This window comes from Phyllostomus hastatus, unplaced genomic scaffold, assembly GCF_019186645.2.
Source record: "Phyllostomus hastatus isolate PE091 unplaced genomic scaffold, TTU_PhHast_1.1 phas_contig_308, whole genome shotgun sequence".
Taxonomy (NCBI): domain Eukaryota; kingdom Metazoa; phylum Chordata; class Mammalia; order Chiroptera; family Phyllostomidae; genus Phyllostomus; species Phyllostomus hastatus.
Window position 1 is genome coordinate 1,097,780 of NW_025333848.1, and position 12,218 is coordinate 1,109,997.

Sequence of the window (12,218 nt, forward strand, 5' to 3'; positions counted from 1 at the left end):
TCAACATAATCCTTATTTAAAGTACCAGTGACATATTTCATGGATATAGAACAAATATTTCAAAAATTTATGTGGAACCATAAATGACCCTTAATAGCCACAGCAATTTTGAGAAAGAAGAACAAAGTAGTAGGGATCACAATACCTGATATCAAACTATATTAACAGTCCACTGTAATCAAAACAGTGTAGTACTGGCATAAGGACAGACACATAGGTCAATGGAACAAAATGGAGAGCCCAGAAATAAATCCATGCCAATATGGTCAATTAATATTTGACAAAGGGGGAGGAAACGTAAAATGGAATAAAAATAGTCTCTTCAATACATGGTGTTGGGAGACTGGGCCAGGTACATGTAAAAAAAAATGAAACTAGACCACCAACTCACACTATGCACTAAAACAAACTCAAGATGGATAAAAGTCTTAAATGAATCATGACACAATAAAAGTTCTAGAGGAAAACATAGGCAGCAAAATCCCAGATATCCCATGCAATAATGTTTTCATGGGTATGTTCCCTAGAACAAGGGATATAAGGAAAGAATAAACAAATGGGACTACACCAAATTAAAAAACTTCTGCAGGGCTACAGAAAACATCAGCAAAATGAAAGGGGAACCAACCATATGGGAAAATAGATTGGCCAGTGATACCTCAGACAAGGGTTTGATGTCCAAAATATTCAAAGGACTAAGGACTCCACCCCAAGAGGACAAACAATTCAATTAAAAACTGGGCAAAGGACCTGAATAGGCACTTCTTCAAGGAGGACATACAGAGGGCCCAGAGACATGTGAAAGGATGCTCAGCAGCACTAGCCATCAGAGAGATGCAAATTAAAACCATGGTGAGATACTACTTCACACCAGTCAGAATGGTCATTATTCATAAATCAACAAGCAACAGTTGCTGATGAGGTCGTGGAGAAAAGCAAACCTTAGTACACTGTTGGTGAGAATGCAGATTGGTGCATCCACTGTGGAAAACAGTATGGAATTTCCTAAAAAAACTAAAAGTGCAATTGCCTTCAGATCCAGTGATCCCACTGGTGGGATCATATCTTAAGAATCCTGAAATACCAATTCAAAAGAACCTATGCACCCTGATGTTCATAGCAGCGTTATTTACAATAGCCCAGTGCTAGAAGCAGCCTAGGTGCCCATCAGTGAATGAGTGGATCAAAAAACAGTAGTACATTTACACAATGATGTACTACACAGTAGAATGAAAGAAGGAATTTCTACCTTTCGTGACAGCATGGATGGGACTGGAGAGCATTATGCTAAGTGATGTAAGCCACATGGTGAAAGACAATGATCTCATCTATAAGTGGAACCTAATCAACAAAACAAACAACAGCAAAACAGAACCAGAGGCATGGAAATAAATAACAAACTGACAGTGACCAGAGGGGAAGGGGAAGGGCATAATGGGGGAAAGATGGGGAAGGGCCAAGTCAAGGAACATGTATAAGGGACCCATGGACAGAGACAACATAGTGGGTTTTGACTCTAGGAGGGAGCGCGTGGTCAGGGCAAAGGAGAGCAATAAGGGAAGAATTGGGACAACTGTAATTGAACAACAATAAAAAATAATGTGGTTGGGGAGAATGAAATAGAATATTTAAAGATAGTTTATGTCCTATATAACTGATCATCTACTTTAAGGATTATTTTTACATGATTTATGGGATTTTACATGTTTAAAGGAAAAGTGAATAATAAAAATTTTCTAATAATGAAAAAAAGAAAAATAGTTACAGTTTTTATGCCAACTCAACCTAGCAAAGAATTATTTTTCTTTTTTGTTATTTTGTTTTCTATTATTTTATAAGAGCAATGTAATATAATAAAATGTTCTATTATTCTAGCAGACAAGTAAATCTCACCGTAATAATATCCTGTGGTCCTCAACGAGTCTAAAAGTCCTTCAGACTGATGACACAAATATGGCTTGTGGATTTTTGAGTTGGTAAAAATATTTAATCCTGCAGACTAGAAGAAAATTATTAGAGCATATTGCTAATCCAATCCTAAGACTGGAATGTTTTCTTAAGTTTGCATTATACTTTTACTAATATTATACATATAGCTCATAGTATCATGAAAATTCTACATAATGGAGAAGAGAGATATTTTATAAGTGAAAATGAAGATACAAAAAGTCCAGGGTATCCAGTTCATGAATAGAAATTAGGATTAGAAACCACTTCTTCTGATTCTTATTTCTAAATTTTTGTGTGCTCTCTGCTGATGCCTCTTTCATTATCTTTTGTATACAGGAAACTGAGTATTTTAGCCTTGGATGTTTTCTTCCCTCTCTCCCCAAATATAACATATATATGTATAAACACACACACATGAACACACATGTATGTGTAGATAGACAACACACACATGTATGTATGCACACATGTGTGTATATACATGTGTGTGTTATTTATGTGTGTGTGTGTGCACAAACATACATAGCTCATAGCTTTATTGCAGAGAGTAATTTTTAATTTTTTTAATTTGTAGGATTGGAGATTTTTTTCACAGTTTTAGTAAACTTTGCTTTGTTTATGTTTTATTGGAAAATATAGCTTCCCCTGAATGGTTCTGCTCAACTCATCCCTTCTTTAATTCATTCTTTCCTTTTTTCTTTGTCAGTTTTTTTAAACTATCTTGAATCTCTGTATCCAAAACACACATGTCTGAAGTAGCTTTATTTGTGGAGTCCACCTGTCCCCAACTTCCTCTTTCTTCAACAGTAGCCACAGTTGAATATTACTAGCTGTCTTGTCTTAGAATATATCAGAAACTGTGGGACTCTGAGGCACAGTGGCTAGTGGTGGTAGCAATATGAACAAGGAGAAAGAAGAAATAAATGTTAAAGATGAAACAATGAGCTTTTCAATATAGAGTCCTCTTTGTATTCTTCCACCACCTTATGATTCTGGAGATTACAGAAGGAGGAGGCTTAAATTGTTCACAGCTAGGTTGTACCTCTATTGGATGAATGACATGTTTTCCTTAGGCATAATGAGACTTTTTGTTCCTTTTTGGAAGTGATCATATTTAGTCTCACAACCTGGATAAACTCCCTTTTATAACTCTACCTACTTATAGTTAATCCCAAAGACATTCATTTTATCTAATATCCCTAAAGCATGCTAACATCTCGACCCCAAGTATTATAGATCTTTTCTTCATGAAAGATTACTTTTAGTTTCCTGAAATTTTACTGCACCAAGGGGGATGGCTCATGTATTGTATTCAGTCATTTGTGTATTCAGTCATTTGACATGCCTTTATTGAGCCAATGACTACTATAATGTCTTCCACTGAGTACTCACCTTTCCAGAGGTGTCAGAGGCACCATGGGAAATGTCTTCCTCACATATTGTGAGGAATTAGCTTTGGGATCAACTTAATTAAAGCTGTGGGCCCTAAAAGTATACCAGACAATATTGAAAGTGCCTCAAAATTCATGATTAAGTATCTGTATGCATACAAAGTTGGCTATGTATTTGAGGTTTTAATGTTTTTCAGTTAATCATTGTTTTGTTTGGGAACAGGGCAGGTTCAGGATCAGATTCTAGAGCTCAGAAGTCTATTTGTTCTCCAGCTTACAAGGACTTAGAAAGCAATTTTGGTTGTTTTTAGGATAAAGGATTACCTGAAAGATACTGTAAACATCATTGTCATCCAAGACCTGCTTTGGAGTGTAAAGGATTCCATTGTGAGTTATGTCTTCTGCACTTATGCATCCTTCAGCATCTTCATTCGTGTTATGTCCATAGTGAGCATTAAAGTGGTTCTTTACTGGTAATAACTTATAGACCTGAAAAATTGAGAAAAGGAAAGAAAAGTTTTGTGGTGTTTTTTTTTTAAATTTTAAGTGTGATAATATTCAGTCCGGGATTTAAAAGATCATAGTGTTTAACACTCCCATGAAAACATTATGAAAAACAACATAAGGAATCATGGAGAGATATTAAAGGTTATGGATCCTAAGCCTTTCGTTAAAGACAAAATAGCATATGATCTTACATGTGGAATCTAATGAGCAAAATAGAACCAGAATAAAATAAACAAATGAGCAAAATAGAACCAGAGCCATAGAAATATGGAACAGACTGACAACTGTCAGAAGGGACAGGGGAAGGGAGGACTGGATGAAAGAAGGTGAAGGATTAGACAAAGAAGGTACGTGGATGACCATGGACATGGACAATGGTGTGGGGATTCACTATGGGAGTGTGGGGCTGGGGCAGGGGCAGGTGGAGGGAGGCAAAGAGAGAAAAATTGGGACAACTGTAATAGCATAAACAACAAAATATAATGGAAAAACAAACGTATGAGTATAAAAAAGAAAAAAATTAATATAGAAAGAAATCAAATTAATTGAAATTAATTGATCAAAGTCTCAGAGCCCATTTTGGCTGTGTCACAATACAACCAAGTCACCTGTCTCACACTCCAGATGCTTCCTTTTAAAAGGAAGCAGAAAATATGGTGAGTACAAAGAAGTGTGACAAGAGAACAAAAGTCACTTATTCCATCATCCAGGAATAACCTCTGTAAATATTTGATTTATTTCTCTTTCCCATTTTATATGATTAAGTTCTTACCAAGTTTTTCAAAAAAATTTTTTTAAAGCCTACTATTTTAGGAGCACATCTAAATCGAGAAAAAAATGAATGCATCTTATTTTCTCTGAAATAAATCATTTCCAGTTCAGCTTTTGCCCAAAATAAGGCCACCTGCACAGGTATATAGTGTTGAGGCCATTAAACACATGCTGGACCCCAAGCAGACCTTCTACTCTGGTTGCTGTCATTTCTTATCTGAGCCACAACCTCTTCACTTTTTTTATTCTTTCATTCTCGTTCGCATACTTTCAGCAGCAAACAGGATCTTCTTAACAGATAAATCTAAATTGTCATTCTCCTGCTTAAAACTTTTCAGTGAATTACTACTGTATTTATCGTTGACGCCAATCTCCACTCCAAGGGCAGAGCTCGTGATGTTCTTCCTTACTTTCCATTCCACCTATGGCCTCTACCATCCCCCTCTGTCACAACCACATAACAGGTGATTGCTGTATCCCTTTTTGGAACACTCTAGACTTATTCTGACTGCACACCTTCAGGCATCTTACTTTCGTTCATTGTAATGCTTGCCCCAGTCCTTTCATTATCTGACCATCTAAGAAGACACCCTTAGTTACTACGTCAAAAATTGTTCAACTCTTTTTTCCTTTATCTCAACATCCTGTTTATTCCTTTTATTATTCTTATCAAAACTGGGAACCTCTATATGTTTATGTTTTTGCTGTTTGTTTGTTTAATACCTCACAAGACTGTAAGTCTGAAATGGTAAAAGACAGCATCTGATTGTTTACCATCAGAACTATTTCTAGCACATTATCCATCCTATAGTCAAGATGTCATGAATATTTGTTAAATAAATGAATTGGACTGTGAGGCCTGTAAACTCTAGGGTCCTTTTGAAAATGTTTTATTATGAGAGACATCTTTAAAAGACAAATTTGAGTGAAAACTCTCTTTTGTCCATAATTAAAACCAGTGAGTAAGTGCCTGGATTTTAGAGGAAGCTTAAAAAGCTGGTATTTCACACACGAACTTGAAATGTGGTGCAGTGAAAGTGGCATTGAGTGAAATTTGGTCGGAATTCCACTTTTAAAATATATTTGAGGCATACTCTTTCTACAGTTGCTTAGTCTATCCTAGCTTTGTTTTTCATCTATAAAATTGAGGTAATAAAATCCATCTTAAAGAATTATTATATATTTATTCATTCATTAAAATATGTTGAGCACCTTTCATATATAAGGTTCTGTGATGGGCACGGGGAATGTAGTGGTGAGTAAGATTGTTCCTTCACTGAGAATGTATTATAATAGAGAATGAAATGAGATGATATGTGAGCACCTTGTGCAATGTCTTTGGTGGAACTGCATGAATTTCAACTCATTCAAAACAATACATTATGCCTGATGTGCTGAAGGACTTGTCCTTTGCAATTATAACTTCCAGCTTCCAAAAATGGTCTTATCATATGTGCATTTTCTAACAATCAAGATAGAAATAGGACTCACTGATTGAGGTGAGAGCTCAGCTTCAGACTTCATGAGCAGCATACTCTGGTCTATTGCACGAAGAGCACAGAGGGACTGAGGAGTGGCTGTGACCTTCAGAGTGGTGTCTGAGGCTGGCAGGCTCTGGGCTGAGGAGAAGCCCAAATTTACCTGTCAAGAAAATATGATTATAGCAGCAAATTTTCTATTACAATCTCAGACTCTCTTCTACCTCAGGCTAGGCCTAGTCCTTTCTATACTTCCTTTCTGTTCATCCTTTTTAGAGCAGGATTAAGAGGTGAATCCACCTAGGGATGACCAGTTAACCGTCTTTGGAATAAACTGAAAATGTGGCTCTAGTTAACTCAGGTTTCCCACTCCTTATATAACTGGTGAAATATAAATTGGTTTTGATCACAATGAACTAGAATCCTGAATGGGAACAAGAATACACATGCTAAAGAAGATATCTTACAACTGACTTTTCTCTATGCAGCGTTTTTGTGATGAATGTGTGTATTTTGCAGGATGCTGGGAAAAAATGCACTTTACCTCTGAGATCAGCCAACCCAAGTCTTCCCTCATTGACAGTCTTAGTCATCTGACATTCTAAAGAAGTGTAATAATGTTTATCAGGATCAGAGGTTTATTGAGTCTTAAAAATGAAATATCTAATATTCATCCTTAGAATTAATTGGTTGAGAAATCCAAAGAACAGTGAATAAAGAATAAGAACTATAAAATAATGGGAAGTCATGCACGATTTTTTTTCAGATATTTGATTCTGCTTTGGCTGGTAGGGATTCACTGGTAAGTAAATCTATTGGTTCCTTAATGTTTGTGTACAACATGATTTTTATAGTCAAAACATAAAATAAAATAATTAAAAATTTAGTTACTATAGTGGCATCAGGTAGTCTAGGTTCTTGAACTGAAAGCTGATTTGGATCGGAATAAAAAGTCAGTGTGTTTTGTGAAAAAATATTTGACTTGTGTTGCTGAATGTAACTATGATTATCCTTATGTTATGCCATATGGCATATGTTGTGCCATCTACTGAATTAATGTAATAGTTTGGATTTATGTATTATGAGACATATATGAAAAAATAAACAATTGATTTTTCCTCAAGATGCCATAATAGTCATCTCTATAGTTCATTATACTATGAAAATGCTACTTATAGGGAATTCTGTTTTAAACACATGTGTTTTATTTTTATAAAATTTAAGTTCATTAAAATATGGTTTTATGTCCATATCAAGTCAGTTATTTGGAATTATAATCAACTGAAAAAACTTTTAGCTAAGAAATGGATATGATAGAAACATAAAATGTCTTATGGACATGAGAACCAAAAAAGACTATATTTTGAGAGTCTGTACCAATCCATATTAAGTAATGTAATCTTCATTGAATAATTACATCTGGCTAAAAATGACAGGCAAATTAAACTGTTACATATTATGTAATATTTATACTAAATCTGTTATTTTTAAAGTAAAAAAGGGGCATATGAATAGAAGTAAAAGGAGTAAATATTTTGAATAGGAAACAGTTTTCCTTTACCCCACCAAAATTGAAAAAATATTTAAAGTATATTGGTTTGGTGGAACACATGTCTCAAACTGACCTGAATCTTTCTTCATGTTCTCAGCCCACTCTTTACTGTTTGTTCTTTGTCCTGTCAGAATGTCTGACTTTGTAGGGGCCTCAACTGTTAACTCTGATAGCCCTCTTTTTAGATTTTTTTTGTGGTAAATAAAAATAGTGTACTTTCTTCTAAAAATTGGATAAATCATCATCTATAATTGCTTATTTTTCATAACTGATCTCCATGTCTGATCAATGGTAAGTTAAAAGACATTTGACATAAGTGATTGAACACAATGTGTATGGAGTTTTGCTTGTATGTGCAAGTTTGTGGTTTTACACAAGAGTTTTCATGTACTTGCACCACAGAGAGACCATTGCTAGAATGAGTGTTGGAAGTTGTAGCATAACACAGACACTCTAAGGTTTAACAAACAATGAACTGTCTATGATTAGCAATGTGGGCATTGAAATTCAAAGCAGAAATTTCTTCTGGTTCATACGAAACACACAGAACATTTAAACAGGACAGAAAGTATGCTCTTGGACACCTGTTCTGGTTTAATAGCATTTCTGTAAGGTGGAATTAAACATTTATATGAGAATCCCTTCTGTATTTTTTAGATCATAGTATATTAAGATATAGATAAACTAAATACAGAATTGTTCAATTGCTATAAATGCATATTGTTTTAATATCCAAAAAAACCCATGTTAAAAAGCCCTTCTAGATTTAAAAAGATAACCTGTAGTTGGTGGATCCTATGTGATTATTCATGTTAAGATTACAGCACCACAATCTGTTGGGATAATGCTTATTTATATCTCAGTAGGCCTCTCTTTACAGCTATGTGTTTTTTTAAATATATGAAGATCTCACCTGTTATATTTTTATGCTGTAGCCATTATTGGAGTGCTCAGGCTATGTTTCTCAAAATGCGGTACATACATGTGCCCTTGTTCTGTATTATCAAACTAAATTTAAATTCACAAGTCACTGGTTTCTGTAGTAGTACATGGAAGTGTGTCAAGCTGGCATGATGGGATAAAATTGACACATCCTTGTGAAACATCAATTTTAATTGAAAAAAATGTGAACAAAACATTTCAAAATTAAAGGTATTAAAAGTTTATAAAAATAGATTCTTAATTTCATGTAAGTTTTAAGATAAAACAAGAGACTTGAATAATTGTGCTAATGGCAATCTGATTTGGACTACCCCACTAGACTTCTCAAGGTATGGCATCATTCTCTGCCTTTAGAGGACCTTTGGAGGCAAGTTTTAGGAGCATTATATGATGGTCTTTTAATATACGTTTGTTCTTATTTTATACACTTCAAAAAGAGAGTTGGATAAAAGGACTGGGCTTAAGCAAAACACCCACCTTATTGGCAAAACAGTTTTCAATCTCAAGTTCCTGTGTATCTGCAACAATTTCTCCAGTGGGTAAAATAGTATAAACAAGCAACTGGGCAGTAGGAGCAATGTCTGACTCCACTTGAAAGGAGAAGGAAAATACCCCATTCACTGGAGAATAAAGGAAGTTTAAGAAAATAGATTAGGAAGAGGGAAGAGTTCTCAATTTTATAAAGAAGAGTTTCTCAAATAATTTTGCTTATTTATATTTGGAGTATACTAAAGTAAGAAAAAACTTGCATTTATACTGTTGTGCATATAGTAGTGTTCAACAAATATACATTGAACTAATGACATTTTTCCTGAAAGATTTAGGTTAATTTGTTCATTTCTTCCGCTTAGGTAGAAAAAAACATTTAGAGCATGTCTCAGTTTTTAAATTAGAAAATATTTATTAAGAAAGAAGCTAAGAGAGAACTTCTAGATATCTTTAATTATCTCTATCTATGGTCCAAATCAACACAATTCTTGCCATATGCATGAGGACAATTCAAAGAATGAAACACAGTTGCTACCCTCAGATCATTTACAAAGAAGCAGAGATATAGGTACAAATAATCACATATAAAACAAGCTGTGCCTCTCATCTTTATAAAAGAATTATCTGAATTTATCTTAGTGGTTGTTTCTGTGTGAATTGCATAGTACTTATATAATGTACCTGCTTAATTTTCTCATAAATGTTTTAAGTTTGATCTTTGTAGCATAACATTCTTTAAAAAATATAGCCTTCCAAAAGATTTGAAGGCAGCTGGCAGTGAAAATATAAAAAACAGCAGGATCAATATAAATCTGAAATAATAATACTGAAACTGTATGAAGGTGGATTTCTGAAGCCAGATTAAACATAGGCAGAAATTAATTTTATTAATAATTTTATGAATTTTGTTAACAAATGGTTATACATTAAAGTACTTAAATTTAGCATTGTGGTTTTTTACAAGTAAAAGACAAATGAAAAAACAACCATTTATACAATCAAATAAAATGAAGTACTTTTTTCTTAAAAAAATACTTTTTTCTAATCATTCCACCCCTCTAGTACTTACTCCATTTAAACTTTATTACAAGAACTAATTTGGAAGAAATTGCTTTATGAGGCACTTTGGGTTTTGATATGCTCTTAGCAACAATCTTAAATTCCCATGTAAGCATTTGTAGAACGTATTTAAAGTTGTATTTTGGGGAAAATGCATAGCACCAATAATTTCACTAGAAAGGAAGAAAGGCCTGGCTGGCGTAGCTCAGTGGATTGAACACAGGCTGCGAACCAAAGTGTTGCAGGTTCGATTCCCAGTTAGGGCACATGCCTGGGTTGCAGGCCACGGCCCCCAGCAACCGCACATTGATGTTTCTTTTTCTCTCTCTTTCTCCCTCCCTTCCCTCTCTAAAAAAATAAAATAAATAAAATATTTTAAAAAATGAAAGGAAGAAGGGTCTCAATCATTTACCTCAGCTTACACATGAAGAAACTGAGAAGAGTATATTATATGCTAAGTAGGCAAAAGGAATAAATAACAAAAATCAATGGATATCATGACATAAATGTAGAAAAACAGAGAGAAATCAATTCAACCAAAGCCATTTGTTTAGGAAAATCAACATAATTGATACACCTGTAACATGACTGATCAAGAAATAGAGAAGATAGAAATTATCAATATCTTGACTTAAAGAGGTATTATTACTATAAATATTACAGTCATTAAAAGTATAAGAAGTATTGTGGACTGTTTTATGTCAATAAAGTAGACAATTTAGACAACTAGACAAAGTAATTGAATTATATACACCATCAAATCTCACTCAAGAAGTAATAGCTAACCTGATGGAGAAAGAAAATAAATTTCCCTCCTAACAGCATGGATGGAACTGGAGAGCATTATGTTAAGTGAAATAAGCCAGGCAGTGAAAGATAAATACCATGTGATCTCACCTATAAGTGGAACCTAATCAACAAAACAAGCAAGTGAGCAAAATATAACCAGAGACATATAAATAAAGAACAAACAGACAGTAATCAGAGGGGAGGAGGGAGACAGATAACAGGGGAAGGAAGGAGAAGGGTCATCAAGGAACATGTATAAAAGACCCATAGACAAAGCCAAAGGGGTGTAGGACTGAGGGTGGGAGGTGAGGGTAAAAAGAGATGACTGTACTTGAACAATAATAAAATTTTATATATATATATATAATGTACACTCCCAAGTGCTTACTCCTAGCTTCAAGTGAATGAGTCTTCCTTTATTTGGCTCTATATTAGTATTTGGGCACTTACCAATTCAGATTGCTTTTAGTCAAGAGATACCATGCATGGAGACTTTAAAAAAAATCAATCATATGCATTTTTCCAGTATTAAGAATAGCAAAATACAACATTTTAAAAATGTTAAAGGACAAAGTCAAGATGAAAATCTCCAATTTCACACTAGGGCTAAAAACAGCTCTGACAAAGAGAACATAGCATCATTTTAATTTAGCCACGTTTATCACTGTTGCATCTTGTGGGGGAAAATCTGAAATGACAACAGATTTTAGCTTCCACTTAATTAGCTATTATTTTAAATAAAGAAGTACCAACTCACTAAAAACTGAATTTTTAGCTAAAACCTTCTCACAGAAAAAAATTTGATGTCCAGAGGGATGTACTAATAAATTCCATAAAATATTTAAAGGAAACAAAAAACAAGTCTGAATAAATTCTTCCAGAAAATTGAAGAGAAAGATCACAGATCCCTTAAGCTATCTCAGTAAGAGCTGAAAAGAGAGATAAAATTGTTCAAGAAAAATCTGTGGAGAATATTCTTGTTTAATGGAGTGAGTCCATGTGACATATGGGAGATCTTTAGAATTTTTGAGAAATTTTTATCAGCAGAAACACCACCAGCTTGGGCCAAAAAAGACAGAGACAGCGTAAAATGAAAGGAGGATATTAGACTCATCAAATTCTACAGACAAGAAACAAGCTGATTAAACTATTAAGTTGCAAACATATGCTATACTTTATGAAAAAGAAAATGATTCTGCAAGTGAAGCCTTGAGCTCAGAGAGCAGAAACGAGGGTGATACCACATTTTGTCCTGGAATTGATTATACTTAGGGCCCCACTGACATCTAA

The 12,218-nt window shown here is 34.2% G+C and overlaps 1 protein-coding gene across 1 annotated transcript in view; it reads right to left on the reverse strand.

Annotated features, from left to right (window-relative positions):
• Window positions 1-12,218, reverse strand: part of LOC123819416 (alpha-1-macroglobulin-like) — a 49,592-nt gene that overhangs the window by 19,441 nt on the left and 17,933 nt on the right. Inside the window, exons 14-17 of the mRNA XM_045839762.1 lie at window positions 9,069-9,211; window positions 6,111-6,260; window positions 3,666-3,830; window positions 1,894-1,999 (exon numbers count right to left, since the gene is read on the reverse strand). Coding sequence (XP_045695718.1) covers window positions 1,894-1,999; window positions 3,666-3,830; window positions 6,111-6,260; window positions 9,069-9,211 — 564 coding nt within the window. The remainder of the gene's footprint in view (window positions 1-1,893; window positions 2,000-3,665; window positions 3,831-6,110; window positions 6,261-9,068; window positions 9,212-12,218) is intronic.